Consider the following 18,865-nt stretch of genomic DNA (forward strand, 5'->3'; position numbering starts at 1 on the left):
AGTTGCTGAAACAAAATTTGTATGTTACATTTACTACATTCAGACTCAAAGCGGCCTTAAAAAACATGAAAAGAAACATCTCCATATAAAACATAAGACATACATTTGACCATTTCTGAGAGTAAATAAAGACATAAAATGTTCAAAACGTTTTCCAAGATACAACCACAATTTATTATTCATATATGCTAGTTTCATTTGTGTCACAATTAATGGCATATTATGAAATGGGTAATTAATCTCAACCATTTAATTCTAATGTGTTTAATAAAGTACATTTTGCAAAGGAAAAATGCCAGTCTTTAATGTGACCAAATTGCATATTTTCTATAGTATCTTATAGGACAATATCAGGTGATTAGTAACTAGTTACAGTAAGTTCTACTGCACTGTGCTTCTTATTTTACTGATGTTATATTATTAAAGTAACAGTACTTTCATTTAAGTATAATTCCTGATTATACTAACCACTGTAATTTTATTGGCTGAAGAAAAAATGTTTAAAGTTTAATTTTAAAGTTCTTTAAAAAGTACTTTATATTAAAAATAGTGCTACTCATACTTGAGTTCAAATTCTGGGTATTCAACCCACCTCTGTTCTTCAGGAATTTTTTTTTTTCCTTTTGTAAATTTTTACTTTATTCCTTAGAAAAATTGCACATAACTATATTTTTGTCTGTCTGATTACATCTTTTTCACAAAATAAGATGCTTTTATCAACCAGTTCATCAAACATTTAGTGCCAAATAGACCTATTTTTTCACTTTTACTTGACTATTTTTTACGATTATTTTTACTTCGGCTCAAGTAATATTAAAGTAATGCTACTCTCATTTAAGTAACATATTTAGCTATTCTAGCCTTTCCACACGTTTTATAATTATGATCGTCGCTGTAATCCGTAAAGAAACCGGTCTTCTAGAGTTGTCATGACTGAATTTTAACAGTTGTGCTCACAGACGCTTGTCATTGCCGTTCTCTGTGTTGTATTTCTATGCGCCTCCGCCGTGGAGCTTTCTGCGTCAGATTTGCGTCGGAAGTCAGAAGCGACTACGTGTCAGGAAAACAGGAGTCGGCTAAATGGGCGAAGGCGTCCAGGCCGTCTGAAACAATCTTTCTGTAACATTTGAGTGGTTCCTTTTGTTAGGATTGAGACGATTTAGGGATAGTTTTTAATAATTTGCCCTGGAGATTTGAGCAGCGACGATGCTAACAAAATTTGAAACCAAGTCTGCGCGTGTGAAAGGTAAGAGTTTGCTAATAGCGGTTAGCATCGATGCTAGCCCCAGCTAGCGGGCGTTACTTTTACCAACTATGTATTCCACAAGGTGTAACGGTTAAGAAATAAAGTATTTGTCGTTTTAGTTTTGTATACGCTGTAAAGTGTTGCCATTTACTTGTATTTAATATCTGGTTTAATGTTAAAATAACGCGACTTGCACATCTGTGTAGCTACCGCTAATGTTACTATCCAGATTGTTGACGGGGTCATGGTTATAGTTGAAAATGTGTTTGTATTTCAGGTCTGAGTTTTCATCCAAAAAGGCCATGGGTTCTTGCAAGTTTGCACAATGGTGTCATCCAGCTGTGGGACTATCGGATGTGCACACTGATCGATAAATTTGATGAACATGATGGTAAATGAGCTATTTTTAAATGTCTTGTTTTGTTGAAGTTTTGCATCGTTTTCCATACTACATTGTTATGTTCCCCACAGGTCCTGTCAGAGGAATTGATTTCCACAAGCAGCAGCCTCTTTTTGTGTCTGGAGGAGATGACTACAAAATCAAGGTGATCACTGCGTCTGTTTTGCATGAGCAGCAACACGCATATGAACCTGAAACACATGATTTAAGCAATGTTTGAATTTTTCATTGTGCTGTCATCTCTGGAAACCTTTAACATTATATCTGCTCAATCAGGTGTGGAACTACAAGCTGAGACGCTGTCTTTTTACCCTTTTGGGACACCTGGACTACATCAGAACTACGTTCTTTCACCATGTGAGTTGTTCCACAAGTTTAACACATTCTTATTCTTAACGTAGAGTAGAAATCAAATTTTTTTGTCCCTCGGTGGGTAAATTAAGTTATGACAGCAGCAAAGTGACGAGACAGTTATAGTATGCATATGTACACACAAATAGAAGTAACAATAACAGACTGTACTTTAGGGGCAAAAGAAAATACTAGGGCTGCTACTAACGATTATGTAAAAATTGGCACATTTTATGGAATTGTCATTTAATCACCAAGCCTTCTGGGTACAACATTAGAATTTAGCAATACATTAAAAGATGCAAACAAGGAAATTCCTCTTTTAAATAAGAAAATTAACTCTTTATTGCCTAAAATACAATAAAATTGCATTCCTGTTGACTTTATTTTTGTATTACTACAAATATTTTCTCTTATGACTTTTTTCCTCATATGATTTCAACTCAGTTCTAATGTGATTATTTTCTCACAATATTGTGACATTGTTTCATAATTTATTTATTTTTATTAGCTTGGCCCTGATACTTTGTCATGTAATTATGACACTGAAGCAGAAAAAGTAAAATTTCTAAAATACTCACCAAGTTCAGACCTGATCATCACATGAAAACAACATAGACATTTATAAGATCTAAAGTAATAACAGAAAACATAAAAATGAGACGGAGAGAAAAAAATTGTGTCCTGTCAGCTGCTTTAGTGAGGCTGTTTGACAATAAAACTGTTGGGTTTGTGATTCTGAGGTTCATATAAAGTCTTTTTGAGTGAATTGTGAACGTTACTTGTAGGAATATCCATGGATTCTGAGTGCCTCAGATGATCAGACCATCCGCATCTGGAACTGGCAGTCGAGGACCTGTGTATGGTAAGCAAACTTGTACACAATTCCGTGTTCCTCAATGGTCCTGAAGAGAACTTAGACTTTGTATTAACTTAAGATATTTAGAAAGCTTGCAATTTCATGAGAATTAAACAAATTTAATGATTTTTCTGCTCTATGTCTCCATCAGCGTCCTGACGGGACACAACCACTACGTGATGTGTGCCCAGTTCCACCCATCAGAAGACTTGGTGGTGTCCGCCAGTCTGGACCAGACAGTGCGAGTGTGGGATATCTCCGGTGAGGGTTTGGGAGGAGTGGAGCAGAGTGGGCAGTGGGCCGGGTTTTGGGGATGTGGGGCTCAATGGAGGAGAAAGAAGGCAGGATCAGGATGAATGTCAAGTCCTGAGTGCTTTCTTTCTCGTGGACTTTCAGCAGAAACACTTCTCCTTTCAGCACAGAGAAAAGACAACTATATTTTCATTCCAAACTAAAATAGTTTGTGAATAAAAGATTGTCTTTGACCTTAATTTGTGCAGTACTTTTGAAGTAGTGACTTAGTGACGTTAAAATAATTTCAACAAACGTCAGTTTCGAGAAGTGTTTCTGTGGCTTTGCATGCTTCTCAGACTTTGAATGTTTAACTTTGTTCTCGTTTCTTGTGTTTGCACTAACCGTAGAAGCTCTTGACTCTCATCTTTGATTTCTAAACATGTAAAGATGTGGATCTTTGACCCTTACATGTTGGACTCTTATGTACTTTCATGTATGTGTGTACTTGGCATCACTGCATTCATGTGTTTTGTTTTTGAGCTATAAACTGCATGATGTTGCAGCAGAAGTTGAATGTGCAGCCAGATTTAGTTTTAAGGAAGATTCACTTTGCATCCAAACTCATCTCACTGATAGTTTATGTTGCACCAGCTTTAACCGCTATGAGTTAATTTTCAGCTACGACTACTAATTTGATTAAACTATCTAATTTCTTTAAATAATACATAAATATTCCCATTACATGGCAAAGAAACGTGCATGATTTTCTCCTCTCCTTGTCTAAATGTATAATTTTACAATGATACCATTATTACTAATGCATAACAATAACTTGACTGCAAAAACACAAAATCCTTTTGCCTATTTTGTAGTGTAAATATCATAGTACACTTGAAATAAGGTTAACTTTAATTAGTAAACAGACTTTTCAGCAAGATATAGGGACTTGTTTTAAGTCAATAATTACAATTTTAACAAATTCATGTTATAAGTGGAAAAATCTGCCAGTGAATGTGGCTGAGAAACCTATCATGATATAAGCATTTCATGTCATTCTATCAATAATTGTTGATATAGATAATTATTGATTAGTTTTAAATATCTGAAATATTGCCAACCTTGTGGTGTGACCTTTCCTGTTTGATCCACTCCACGCCGTTGTTTTTTATTTTTAAGCAGTTATGGTGGAACCTTAAACTGCTTCTGCTCAAGTTACTGGGCAGGTTGTTGCTAGGTAACCAAAGAATGAGTGAGTTGCTAGGTAACCAAAGAGCGAGTGAGTCAGTTGATTCCACCAAACTATCTTAGCTTGCTGTGAGAGGTTGAGCACATAAAGCCTTTCCTCTGCCTACTTCTCCCAGAATGCTGAATATTCATAAATATTGAATATTCTTTCAGATATTTTATTTATTGATATTGATCACATCCCTATCATGATATATATTGTTTATTTATTTACTTTTTTTTAAAGTAAGTGTTGATGGATTATTGACTTAAAACATGTTTCTGTATATTGCTGGAAGTTACTTTGTAAGTTAGTTTTGTCTTATTTCAAGTGTTGTAAAATATTTGCATTAGAAACTAAGAAACTAGACAACAAATACTTTGTAAGACTTTGTGTTTTGCTCTCAATATCTAATAACCCTGCATGGGGCTGAAAAATCCAGACTGAAACATGCATGTGCCTTTCTAACGGACCAACTATCATCCTCTCATTCTGGCATTCAGTGCCCAATCAGAGCACATCTTGTCCACCACCCACCCACCCCATTCAGCCTAGTCCACACACTCTGTCATCCTCGTCCCATGCTCTTCCCAGGAAACATCCACACCTGCACATTGGTTCCTACTGCCATTCCTTCCTCTATCAAGACTGTTGAGCTACCTGTTCACCACGTTGTATTAATGGGCTGAAATCAGTAATACAATCTTTGTGATGCTGTCCAATCAAATCACAGATTAATAACCCAATCAGTAGAGTTGTTGGTGGTATGGTTGTGTTGGTGCGTTTCAACCCTGTGTGTGTTCGGTAGTCCAACAATTTGCTTTTTTTATTATCTTGTTGTTGTTTTATCATTTCCATTTAGTGTGTTTGTCTCCCTTCCTCCCATGTACTGTGATTGTGCTGTGGTTAACGTGAGAATGGCATTTCCTTCTTTGCACGCGATGCTCTGAATGATGGTTCCAGGTTTGAGGAAGAAGAACCTGTCTCCGGGCGCCGTGGAGACGGACGTGCGCGGCATCACCGGGGTTGACCTTTTTGGTGCCTCTGATGCGGTTGTGAAACACGTCCTGGAGGTACGCAGCGACTTTCACCCACTGGATTAATGTGTAACAAATTAGAAAAATTTAAAATTTAATTATTGTAATGACTTTTATTATACAGAGCTAAATATTTCAGATGTTTTCAATTATATTTCAATTTACAGAGACTCAGATTGTATTTAAAACTTGTACTGAAGCTATAGCTTGAAAACTCATCTATTGTTCCAATGCTTTAACAAAACAGTTTTTTTATGTTTGTTTTAGTTTAGTTTGTTTTGGTTTAGTTATCACGTGCAGCATTTTTGTAGTTTTGTATTCTTTTTAGTCATGAAAAGTATGTAGTTTTATTTTTTCTTATCTTGTAGTGGTCTTTATGAGGAAGTATCAAGGAATAGAAAAAAGGTTGCAGATTTTGTTCTTTTTTCCACAGACTAAAAGATAAAATTCAGAATTAAATGTATTTAAATTACATGTTTTATATTTAATTCAAATAAAATTCAGAAATACTTTATTGATCACAAAGGGAAATAAAATATTCCGCATTTCAACTTGGGTATTTGTCTATTTAAAAAAAATAAATAAATTTAGTGCTTTTGTTACTTACATAAAAACCACAAATAATGCCATTCTGTTAAAAAACAAGACATGTGAGTTTTATCTTAACGCTAGATAATTTTTGTGTCCATATCTGGGGTCCAAAGTGTTGAAACAAATGTTAAAATTAAGTTCACAAACAAGATAAGAGTATGAGATCACAAACTGTTCATTAAAGGATTAAGTTAGTGAATTATAATCCAGCCTAAGTGATACAGATTTTTGAGATGAGGCTGATCTGTTAGTCCAGATTCCTTGAAAGTAGAGAAATATCTTAAGTATGTGCAGTTTAGTGTCTTTCTGATTCTCTTATTGGAGGAAGATCTGATTTGTGTGTCTGTGTGCAGGGACACGACCGTGGGGTCAACTGGGCTGCTTTCCATCCCACCATGCCGCTCATCGTGTCTGGAGCCGACGACAGGCAGGTCAAGATCTGGAGAATGAACGGTGAGCCATTTGACACTAGTTTCTATAATGTCTGCTGCACAACTACTTAAACTTAATTGCACGAGATTTGTGAAAAAATATAAAAAATCAGTGCATGTTAGGACCAGGTGATATGGCTTAAAAACAAAATCTCAGATTTTTTTTCATACCAGATGCGATTTTTTTTTTTCTCTGTTTCTTTTCCAAGTAACAAATGACAGAAAATATTTTCATAAAGCAGCATCCCTTCTGCGAGTTGTACGACAAAGTATCAGGGCCGGGCTATGAAAATGTTTTTAAATTATGAGATTAAACTCATAATATTAACAGAATAAAGTCACAATTTTACCAGAAGGAGAGATGTTTGATAGTTATTGTGATCTGACGGGACGTGACGTAGATCTTTCTTCAAAATAGACAATTGTTTACACGATTGTTTCAAATTCCTGTTACTTGTAACAATAAGATGCTGATGTTTTAAAAGATAAAGTATTTTCTTATCTGTAAAACTCTCAAAATGTTCAACATTCCTTATTTTAAAATGTTTTTGTGTAGGTGTTTTCAAAGCTTCATCCTCCTAATATGATTTTATCCTGGTAACATTATGACTTAATTGTCGTGTTATTTTGATTCTATTGTTGTACAATTTTATTCTTGTAATTAAAAGGAAAGAAATCGAAGTCTGGCCCTATTTCTTATTATTCCACTGTAAAGTTAACCTGAATTCAAAGTCCAAATAAAAAAATAGCTGTAAAAACATGCTGGTTAAACAAGATGGCCGCCCTGTAAGTGCTGACATCACTCTGAACTATGGAAACCTAACGAGAGCATTGGTGTGGAAAGAAAAAATCCAGTTTTTCCAAAAATTAAATCTCCAAAAACAAAAAATTTGATTAATGGATGAAATTAATTTATTGTCCAGCCTCAATTTCCAATCATCCCTGGGAGATGTTTTATCAAGGTAATACACTGAATCATCTGCAAGCAGATTATTTTTGCAGATGTTTTTCTGATACTCCGTGGTCAAATAAAGTTTTTTTTTTGTTTGTTTTAAATTTTTTAACCAACAATCCAGCTTTGTTCACATTGAGTTTACTCCTAGAAATAAAATCCTTCCCTCTTTTTTTTTTTTTTCCCGCTCAGAGTCCAAGGCGTGGGAACTCGATACATGCCGCGGCCACTACAACAACGTTTCCTGCGCCGTCTTCCATCCGCGCCAGGAGCTCATCCTGTCCAACTCGGAGGACAAGAGCATCCGGGTGTGGGACATGTCCAAGCGGACCGGAGTTCAGACCTTTCGCCGTGATCACGATCGCTTCTGGGTGCTGGGAGCCCACCCAAACCTTAACTTGTTTGCAGCTGGTAGGCAGTGACCGCAACTTGTGTCCGGGCTCATTAAATTTAAAGGTTTTTTTTGTGTTTTTTTTTTACGTGTGACTCGTTTCCTTCAGGTCATGACAGCGGTATGATCGTCTTCAAGCTGGAACGGGAACGTCCTGCTTACGCTGTGCATGGCAACATGCTGTACTACGTCAAAGATCGCTTCCTCCGCCAGCTGGACTTCAACAGCAGCAAGGACACTGCTGTCATGCAGCTCCGCAGGTCGGCCATTTTACTTCAGATTTTCCCAGTGCAGCTTTTTATGGAAATTTAGGCAGATATTAAATAATAGATTTGTATTTCCTCTACCCAGTGGTTCTAAGTTTCCGGTGTTCAGCATGTCGTATAATCCTGCTGAGAACGCTGTCCTGCTCTGTACAGTACGTATCCCTCTCTGAGGACGCCTTCCTGGTCAGCACAATTGTTTATTCATATTTTTGCTTCATGATTTGCATTTTCTTTAGAGAGCGACCAACCTGGAGAACAGTACATACGACCTCTACTCAATTCCCAAAGAAAGCGACTCCCAGAACCCTGATGGTGAAGGAAATATTAAATATTACTCCCCCTTGTGGCAAAAACTATATAATGTTTCTAAGCAAATAATTTTCATTCATTTTCTTGTTCTAATTTTGTCATTAATGTAAACATTTTGTACTTTTATTTACAGCACCAGAGGGAAAACGATCATCTGGCCTGACTGCGGTGTGGGTGGCAAGAAACCGATTTGCAGTCCTTGATCGGATGCACTCTGTGAGTCCTGTTGAGAAATGTAGAAATAAATAGTCAAAATTAAAAGTTTGTCAAAATTTCAAGACAGCATTATGGAAAAATTTAGACAAATGTTTGTTTTATTTTTGTCTTTTGTCTAGTTCTATAACTTGCATAAATATGCAGTGAAATCCTGCTGAATAGTGAAATTGACACTTTTATTATTATTTAATAGCTTATCTTTATCTGTGATTAGTTACCATTTCCAGTTTAGTTGTCTTGCAGTTGTCCATAATTTAAACAACTATTTCCATTAAAAATTAACTGTATTAAATCTGAAACAAATACATGTTTAAAAAATAAACTTCATATTTAGCCTAGTTTTATGGCCCTTGTAGTAATTGTTTTTGTAATGCTCTATGCGAAGTCAAAGTACTCAGTTTCTGAAATCAGATCTCCCATTTTAGTGAAGAAATAATGATGTATTTTTCATTAAAAAAGTGCTTATCTTTGTGTCTTAAGTGCTTGTTTTAAACAGATTATTTGTTTCTTCCCTGTAGCTTCTGATTAAAAACCTGAAAAATGAAATAGTGAAGAAGGTCCAGGTGCCGAGCTGCGAGGAAATCTTCTATGCAGGAACCGGCTCGCTGCTGCTGCGCGACGCCGACTCCGTCACGCTGTTCGACGTGCAGCAGAAACGCTCTCTGGCCACGGTCAAAATCGCCAAGGTCAAGTATGTGGTGTGGAGCTCCGACACTTCCCACGTGGCTCTGCTGGCAAAACATGGTAAATATCTAATCCCTCTGAGTTTTTATTGCTGAGATGGAAGCCATTTTGTTTTATTTTCTGAAAATCTCTTTTAGCTATTATGATCTGCAACCGTAAGCTGGAGAGTCTCTGCAACATTCATGAGAACATCAGAGTGAAGAGTGGAGCCTGGGATGAGAGCGGCGTCTTCATTTATACCACCTCCAACCACATCAAATACGCCCTAACTTCAGGGTGAGGGTCTTTTTTATTTATTTTTTTTATTTATTGTTTTGAGGTTTTCTGAAAGTTGAGCTAATATTTTAACACTAGAAGCACATTTTATTCAGTAAAGTTGAAAGGTTTTCCTTTTTTTGCCTTTCATGGGCAGATTTGGTCGATAAAATGCTTGTTCGTTACAATTTAATTATATTGCATTGGTTAAGGATATATGCAGAAGCATATTAAATTGTAATTTAGGTGTTTAATCTATTTTAAATTTGCAAACAATTTGGAAAATGAACCCAAGGTATAGATTATAGCAGTGCTTCTTAAACTCTTTAGAGATTACATCAAGGTTTCTATGCAGTTTGGAAAAAGAAATTTGATTTAAATGTTTTTTAGTAGACTTTAGGAAATATTTTTATTTCTGGACATTGTGGTCTGTTTTCAGTATCTTCCTCACAGTCAGGTTTCAAATTTAAAACCTGACTTTTGTAGAAATATCTGTCATTAATTGACAGTGAAATCATGTAGTTATATTTGAAAAGGTAGACTTTTCCTGGACTATAAGATGCTTCACAGTATAAGTTGCAAGGTCAAAAAAATGTGACATGAAGATAAAAAGCATATGTTGCAGGACCAACAAACAATGAAAAATATGCGACTTATAGTCCAGGAAAGACGGTACAAATTTAAAAATGTAATATATTGATCTGAAAAATGTATCAGGACTCTGTAACATTGCGGTTTAATGTTTTTGTAGTGATCATGGCATCATCCGGACCCTGGATCTGCCCATTTATGTGACCCGGGTCAGAGGCAACAGTGTTTACTGTCTGGACAGGGAGTGCAGGCCTCGCGTTCTCACCATCGACCCGACTGAGTACCGCTTCAAGTTGGCTCTGGTCAATCGGAAATATGATGAGGTTTGTCTTTTTTTAATTTTTGCTTTGAGTTGTTTTATTTCTAATTACTTTCCCTGAATTTTTCTGTCAAGTTTATTTGCATATCATATTTCAACAGCAAGGCAGTTCAAAGTGCTTTGCATCATGAAAACATTACAAACTCATCATACAGTCAACAGTTGTGAAAACCAATAAGACATTACATTTTGTCAAGTGCCATCGTTAAAATTATTAATACACATCAGATATGTGTGTTTCACTAATTATGGTTCAAAAGCAACTATAAGTAGTCTTGATTTAAAAGGAACTCAGTGTTTCGGCTCAATTTCAGGCTAGATTCCAGTGTTCTGGAAGGTTGTTCCAGATTTGTTGAGCATAGAAGCTGAATGCTGCTTCTCCATGTTTGGTTCTGGTTCCGGAGACGCAGAGCAGAAACAGAACCAGAAGACCTGAGAGGTTCTGGAAGGTTGCTATGACAACAGGAGATCTTTAATGTATTGTGGTGCTAAGCCGTTCAGTGATTTATAAACTAGCAACAGTATTTTTAAAGTCTATTCTCTGGGAGCCAGTGTAGGGACTTTATAACTGGGTGATGGGCTCTATCTTCCTGGTTTTAGTCAGAACACCAGCAGCAGCATCCTGGATCAGCTTAGCCAAACCTGTGAAGACACTGCTGCTGTAATCAATGTGACTAAAGATGAACACATGGATGAGTTTCTCTAGATCTTGCTGAGACATTAGTCCTCTAATCCTGGAAACGTTCTTCAGGTGATAGAAGGCTGAATTTGTAACCGTCATTATGTGGCTCTGAATGTTCAGGTCAGATTTCAGACCTGATCACTGGTTTTTAGTTGCAATAACTGAAGCTGTGCGTTGACTCTAGATCGTTCCTCTTTAGGTCCAAAGATGATAACTTCAGTTTTGTTTCTGTTCAGCAGGTGAAAGTTTTGGCACATCCATTTATTGACTTCTGTTCGCCTTTACTGCTGTTCTTTTAGGTTCTCCACATGGTGCGAAACGCCAAACTGGTGGGTCAGTCGATCATTGCCTACCTTCAGAAAAAGGGCTACCCTGAGGTGGCGCTCCACTTTGTGAAAGACGAGAAGACTCGTTTCAGCCTTGCTCTGGAATGCGGAAACATTGAGGTGAGAAGAGTCTTTATTGGGCAAATGTTCACGAGTTTCTAGAGAAGATGAAGCATAAATCATTTTCCTCCTGCTGTAATTTCAGGTGGCGCTGGAGGCAGCCAAGGCCCTGGATGAGCGCAGCTGCTGGGAGCGTCTGGGCGAGGCGGCGCTGCTGCAGGGACACCACCAGGTTGTTGAGATGTGCTACCAGAGGACCAAGAACTTCGACAAGCTCACCTTCCTCTACCTCATCACTGGTAATCTGGCCAAGCTGCGCAAGATGATGAAGATTGGTGAGTACTGAGAAGTTTGCTGCTCAGTTGTCTAGTAATTGTGTTAAAATGTGATTAATTTTCTAACATGTCTGCTGATTTATGTGCAGCCGAGATCAGAAAGGACATGAGCGGTCACTACCAGGCGGCTCTGTATCTGGGGGACGTCAGTGAGAGAGTCCGAATCCTGAAGAACTGCGGACAGAGTGAGTTCCTTTCTCTCACTGAGTTTTAAACATAAACTCAGCCCTTTTGTGCAAATATTTGCTCATAGTTTTACATGTTATTCCTCCAGTTTATTTATATTCACATCTAGAAAGTGACTCAAATTTTAAGAACCTCAAATATACCTAAATATACCGGATTTAAACTAGATTGTCAGGTTTAATTACAATAAATTAGTTTGTCGTCTTGTGTTGTTTTTCTAGATGGAGATACAGACAGGTTCTACCTCACTGTTTGACTTTTTATGTTTAATTTAATTTAATTAATTTAACTGGCATGTAGTGTTAACTGCAGCTGCGCTTTGTTCCAGTTTATGCAGCGAAAATATTAAAAACAGGTTAATGTTTGAGTTTGGTTTGTAATTTGTACCTAAAATAAGTATTTGACTAAAGATTAATCAAATCTGTTAAATTTTGGAAAGTTTTTTTCGTTATTTAGGTGTTTAATAATAAAATATATTATTATTATAATAATCTGTTATACCAATGGGTTTCAAACTTTATTTTGTGAATACCACAGCAGTAAATGTATTTTCCAAATGCTACTTTATATTAATGTCTTATCACCTTATTACAACCTGATGTATTTCAGCTAGTAAGTAAAATTGTATTCATGTTTTTACTTACTTACTTTTACTTACTTACTTTGTAAACTATATCTTTAAAAGATATAGTTATCTTATATACAAAGTCTAGTACACAAAGAAAAACATTAAACATCAGATGGTTAATACAAAGCTATTGTAAAAGTTTGCCATTTCCTTAAAAACAATTTTCTTTTTCATATCCATTGATACAGTTTGATCTGTTGAACACAATTTATGTATAAAACTCTCTGATATTTGCAGTAAAAATTGTTTATTTGCATTTATATTTGGTTACATTTCTTACACATAATACTCTAAAACCTCATTTTATTATGTTGCAGTGTTTACATTCAAAATTCAAAAATGTGCATTTCTTTTACTTTTACTAACTTAATAGTTAGTTTTGATGTAAAGCAAACATAATTACGTTAACATATTTTTACAGGTGCACAATAGTTTAATTTCTGCCTTGCAGATAATTAGGACCATTAAAAATGGCTGACAGTTTTAGAATTAAAAAAAATTATACTCTGTGCTTCTGAAGTTTTTTATTTTTAATTTTAACAAAAAGTTTTTATATGTAATGTCTTTTTGCCTCTTTAATCGCTGTTTGCAGAGTCTCTGGCTTACCTCACTGCAGCCACTCATGGGCTGGATGAAGAGGCTGAGGCACTGAAGGAGACCTTTGACCCAGAAAAGGAGACTGTGAGTCGGCAAAGCATGATCTTTATCTTAAAACTTTCAACTTTACACTATTTGTTCGGAAAACTTTATTTCAAATGAGAAAATTCCTAGATTAGTAAGAAGCTTGATGGTTGATTTTGTGCCATGCAGGTGCCAGAGGTCGACCCTAATGCACAGCTGCTGCAGCCGCCGCCTCCCATCAACCCCCTGGACACCAACTGGCCCCTGCTCACTGTATCCAAGGGCTTCTTTGAGGGAGCCATTGCATCAAAGGGTGAGTTATTCATAGATTTTATTCTCTAGATACGCTGCGTTGACGAAAAGAATCAATGACCCTGAGACTTTTTCACATTTTGTTGCATTACAACCACAAATAAACAAAAAAATAAGAAAATTTTTTATTTGGGTTGCATTTTTCTGCTTTCTGAACATATCCACCGTTCATCGTGGTGGTGGCAGCATCATGCTGTTGCAATACTCTGTAGAAGATCCATTAATATAAAATAATGTAAATATTTAAATAATGTAAAATATATTGAAATGTGAAGCATAGCCTAGTGTGGAAAATGCATTGGGCTAAAAATATTAATCGAGGCACTTTATAAGCAGTTCCTTCCCTACATACATATGTTAATCAGAAGATAAAAATGTTGAAAGATTTTACTCATGCGCTTTTTCTTTTCCTTCTTGAATTAAGAACAAAAAAGTTTTATTTTCATGTTTTTGTAGCTAAAATCTATAAAACCTTTCCGATTTAATAAAACTGCTAGACGAATCTGTACCAAAGTAGAGAGTACAGTAATGTTCTTAATATTGAATGTGTAAATTAATCAAACCTCTCTCAGTTAATTATGCAAATATGAAGCCAATGATGTTTTTGTTGTAGGTAAAGCAGTTCAGATGGCTGCGGATTTGGACATGGAGGCAGCTGGAGGCGAGGGCTGGGGAGACGATGCTGAGCTCACCATGGATGAAGGCAAACCAAAAACTGTTTCTCCAAAGTTTCTTTTAGTTGATTTAAATTTTTTGTTTCTCTATATTTACAAAATATATTTTCCTTTTTTCCTCAGACGGCTTCATTGATGCCCAGGATGGATTAGGAGATGAGGGATTGGGGAAAGAGGAAGGAGGAGGCTGGGATATTGACGAAGAAGTGGAACTTCCTCCAGAGCTGGTGAGAGGAGAAACATAATTGAATAATTGGAAGCAAGACAAAAATCATAAAATGTTTTAAATTGTTTTTTTTCTCAACGTTCAAAGCTGAAATTCTACATCTTTTTATCAATAATAAGGTTGCAACTAATGATTAATTTAGTAATAAATTATTCTAGCAATTATTCTGATGAAAAATATTGGCACATTCTCCAGATTTTTCATTTAGACACATCTTGGAAAAGCACAAAAAACACAAATATATAATTTAGTTCCTTTTTTAAATAAGAAAATAAACAATTTTATTGCCTAAAATGCAACAAAATAGCATTCCTTTAGTGTAGGGTTTAGCATCATTTGCAGCAAATTATGCTAAAAAATACTGTCCTCTATTCTGTTTTTGGTTTTGATAAAGAAAATGTATATGTTTCACAGAATTTGAACCAGGTGAATCTAAAACTAGCCCATTTCCTGAGTTCTGGGTAGAACATATTTACAGACAAAGAAGGTTTTTGCACCATAGATGAAAAATTAACATATTATTTTTTCTACATTTCTGGCTTAATTGCTGCTCTGAGTGGGAGGTTCTTGCAGCAAATAGCCATTTTTAAATTCTGTATACTTCAGTTAATGTTTAATCGATTACTAAGTTAGTTGACTAGTATTCCAGTAATCAATTAATCACGATTAATTTGATTAATAGTTCCAGGCCTGATCAATAGAGATGTTGTTTTGTTTCTGTTTTGACCCATTTTAGTAAAAAGTAACATTGAATTTCACTTCCAACCATCAGGACGTTCCTCTGGGAGCAGGAGGGTCAACAGAAGATGGATTCTTTGTGCCGCCAACCAAGGGCATGAGTCCAACCCAAATGTGGTGCAACAACTCACAGCTGCCAGTCGACCACATCCTGGCTGGATCCTTTGAAACCTCTATGAGAGTACGTTTGCATTTTTCTGTTCTCCTGCTAGCTTAATGTGCATCAAATCCTAACATGTACTCTCCATTTGCAATAATTCTCACTAAACTAGTCATGATGTAAAAAAAAATTTTCAATATCGGGACTGATACAAATATTAAGATCGGATTGGCCTCTCTTTTCTTTTCACAGCTGCTCCACGACCAGGTTGGAGTTGTGAACTTTGCCCCCTACAAGTTGCTGTTCATGCAGACTCTGTCTAGAGGTCGAACCTCTTACCTGGGGCTGCCGTCTCTACCTTGTCTGCGCGGTCACCCTCAGAGGAACTGGAAGGTGCGTCTGCTGGCTATGATGTATTTCAGCTGTCCGCTGTAGATTCAGGTTCCTCCTGCTGACTCAGGTGTGTTTCTGTAGGACTGTGGGGCGAAGCAGGGACTGCCTGCTGTGGGGCTGCGCCTCTCCGACCTGATCTCTCGCCTCCAGCAGTGCTACCAGTTGACCACGGCTGGGAGGTTCGAGGAAGCCGTCGAGCGCTTCAGAGCCATCTTGCTTTCTGTTCCTCTGCTGGTGGTCGATAACAAGCAGGAGATCGCAGAGGTGAGCCAGTCTTTCTTTTACAGGTGCTGGAAATCCTTGAACATGCTTGAATTTCAATGAGGTGTTTTCAAGGTTTGGACAGGGCTTTACTTTCAAACTGCAGTTTTGTAGTTAAGTGCAGTGACCCTCAGTCACTCGCCGTTTTTCTTCTGGCACTAGGCTCCGTACACCTCTCACGGAATTTCGCTCTGGGACTCCGCCGTCCCTCACGGATTTTTGTGCAATTCTATGGTACCTGTTAGTGTCTAGAATTTACAGGGTTTGTGTTACACGCAAACTCTGAATCTTACGTCAATGACAATATCAATAAATTTTAAAATATGATTAAATCTAGTTACTATTTTAAAATTAATCATATAAATCATACTAATTTCTACGACTAGAGTCCTAAAGAAGCTCATCACAAATGATTTTCAGAAGCAGTATTTGTGTTTGTGGGACTATAATTGCTGTGACGCAGTTGCAGCCATATTGCTAACTAATACTTAGTTCTTATTGTCACTTTTATTGTTTTTATAATAGTTCCACAAAATACTGTGATAAAACTTTAAGTCCGTATCGCTCATCATATGGTTGGCAAAGTTTAAAAACTTACCTTGAAAATGCTTGAAAAGTCCTTGAATTTTACAGTGTATGACCCCTTCTAATCTATAAATAAATGCATAGTTATATTTCCACCTATTTATATTTTAAAATGTATAACTTTGTGTTGTAGGCTCAGCAGCTCATCACAATATGCAGAGAGTACATCGTGGGTCTGACCATGGAGGTTGAGAGGAAGAAGTTGCCTAAAGAAACTTTGGATCAACAGAAGAGGCTTTGTGAGGTAAAGATGTTGTGATCATACCTGATTGTTTTTTTCTTCTAAATATTCAGAAATGATTAATATTATTATTCTTTTAACTGTTTCTGTATTTTCTTGCAGATGGCTGCATATTTCACCCACTGCAACCTGCAGCCGGTCCACATGGTTCTGGTGCTGCGCACAGCTCTGAATCTCTTCTTTAAACTCCGCAACTTTAAAACAGCTGCAGGATTTGCGCGGCGCCTCCTGGAGCTCGGCCCGAAGCCAGATGTTGCACAGCAGGTTGTCACCGATTCTTTCTAGGGTTTTTTTCATCATGTTGTCATAAATGACTCGTACTCATTCAGTGATCACCTCCCTCTCCTGTGATTTAGACCCGTAAAATCCTGGCGGCTTGTGAGAAAACTCTGACCGACACCCATCAGCTGAACTACGACCCCCACAATCCGTTTGATCTGTGCGCTGCCTCCTTTGTTCCTCTCTACCGAGGACGTCCCGTTGAGAAGTGCCCCCTCTCTGGAGCCTGCTACTGCCCTCCGTACAAAGGCCAGATCTGCAGGGTCACTCAGGTAAAGAGAGAGGAATGCGAATTTGTTAGCAAATCACCAAACTAGCTATAGAAAAACAAAGTTGCCATGAAAAAATATCAAAAGTTTAACTATTACAGCTGTTCTGTTTCCTATTTTTAAAAGAGAAAAAAGTGTAAGTCGATAAAAAATTCATGTTAAGCTTTTTTATTACAGCCATCCTAATTTTGCAGCAAATATTTGATGTAATGGATAAGGAAACATAATAGGGAATAGAGAAAACTGAACGGATAGAAAAATATGAGCCGAACAGAATATACTGATATCTACACAGCATAGAGTGAGACTAAATTAAATTTTTTTTGATCACCCAGAAACTCAAAGTATGTGGCAAAAAGTACATAAAGGCTTTAAAAAGTGGAGTTTTGCATTATATATCCCCTTTTTAAAATTTAAAATGCATTTCTAATTTTACAAATCATGTTTAAGGCTAGAAATTAGGACTAATGCAGCATTTTAAAGCTAAAAGTCTGGGTTAATTAATGTCTCCTAGCTTACGTTAAACCCTGTGGAAGAATGCCAGTCAGCTAGGTTGTGACAGTCCTTTTATCAGCAGAAACATCAAGAATGTACAATGCACAAGCTACTTTTAAAATTGGCTATATGAAGCAAAATGTTTTCTGCTTGTATTATTTTTCATAGCAAACATTTAAAATTTGAAACTAAGTTGTGTAATCACAATTATGTTAACCAAAAGTAAAATGGCAGCCACATGTAGTAGAGGTAAAAAGCCACAAACTGATTAGTACAAACTTCACATAAATGGGTTTCAATACTTACTATTTTTCCATCTATTTTTTGTTTCCATTGCTTGTAATTGTAAATTTGGTTTTCATTTTGTTAAATGTGCACTAGTAAAATATATAACGTAACTTAAGTGTTGACAAGATTCCATACATTTGCTTAATTTAGCTATTTTTATCTATAGAATAGGAACAATAATTAATCAATGGAAGGAAATAGTGTTCCTTGCTGTTTTCTTTTATCTTCTAACGTATACTTTTATATTCCAGGTGACGGAGATTGGCAAGGATGTGATCGGTCTGCGTGTGAGCCCACTCCAGTTCCGCTAAGAAGAGAAAATGTTCTGCGAAACAAATCCAACGTACCACCTACTAGCTGAACAAATGCTAACCGCTTCAGTCTTGTATCTTTACTCCATAACTTTGAAATGAATATAAAAACTGCTTTTCCTTGTCTTCTCTTCTCTTTTTAAGCGTATAGAAATATTACTGTTAATTTTGTTTGAGCACAAAATTAATAATTCAAAGTGTGTGGCACTGGTCCTTGCATCTGAAACTATAATAAAATACCTGATACTGATAAAAACTGCATTGTTTGACATGTTTCTGTTGTGTTTTGCTTTTTGTAGTGAAGCTGTGGTACATGAAACAGCTCTACCTTAGGTTTTTATTTCCTGAACGTGGATCTGGATTCATCAGCGACATTGAGGACGTCAATTGAACTGAGGTTACTCTATTTTTGTGAGGGATTATAAAACCCGAGGTCACCAAGTCTTAAATAAATACATTTGATGCTGTTCAGTTTATTTATAAGTTTTCCGAAGTAAA

The 18,865-nt window shown here is 36.5% G+C and overlaps 1 protein-coding gene across 1 annotated transcript; it reads left to right on the forward strand.

Annotated features, from left to right (window-relative positions):
• The first annotated feature begins 1,036 nt into the window (after window positions 1-1,036).
• Window positions 1,037-18,626, forward strand: copa (COPI coat complex subunit alpha). The gene is made up of 30 exons (XM_032566014.1): window positions 1,037-1,246; window positions 1,524-1,637; window positions 1,718-1,791; window positions 1,923-2,003; window positions 2,786-2,862; window positions 3,008-3,117; window positions 5,279-5,388; window positions 6,297-6,396; window positions 7,519-7,737; window positions 7,827-7,977; window positions 8,069-8,135; window positions 8,220-8,295; window positions 8,426-8,508; window positions 9,027-9,252; window positions 9,330-9,468; window positions 10,199-10,361; window positions 11,339-11,485; window positions 11,571-11,760; window positions 11,850-11,945; window positions 13,167-13,255; window positions 13,385-13,508; window positions 14,121-14,210; window positions 14,305-14,408; window positions 15,180-15,326; window positions 15,498-15,638; window positions 15,720-15,902; window positions 16,618-16,728; window positions 16,828-16,989; window positions 17,082-17,276; window positions 18,308-18,626. Exons 1-30 carry the CDS (start codon window positions 1,207-1,209, stop codon window positions 18,365-18,367), a joined length of 3,669 nt encoding a protein of 1,222 aa, XP_032421905.1. The 5' UTR covers window positions 1,037-1,206; the 3' UTR covers window positions 18,368-18,626.
• The last annotated feature ends 239 nt before the right edge of the window (window positions 18,627-18,865 follow it).

Source organism: Xiphophorus hellerii, chromosome 6, assembly GCF_003331165.1.
Source record: "Xiphophorus hellerii strain 12219 chromosome 6, Xiphophorus_hellerii-4.1, whole genome shotgun sequence".
Lineage (NCBI taxonomy): Eukaryota > Metazoa > Chordata > Actinopteri > Cyprinodontiformes > Poeciliidae > Xiphophorus > Xiphophorus hellerii.

What these genes read in the sequence shown, in the direction of transcription:
- copa (XM_032566014.1), top strand. Translation starts at nt 1,207, where the DNA reads ATGCTAACAAAATTTGAAACCAAGTCTGCGCGTGTGAAAG. An exon ending in TGAGCTCACCATGGATGAAG is followed by an intron (nt 14,211 to 14,304) that starts GCAAACCAAAAA and finishes TTTTTTCCTCAG; the next exon opens with ACGGCTTCATTGATGCCCAG. An exon ending in ACCCTCAGAGGAACTGGAAG is followed by an intron (nt 15,639 to 15,719) that starts GTGCGTCTGCTG and finishes GTGTTTCTGTAG; the next exon opens with GACTGTGGGGCGAAGCAGGG.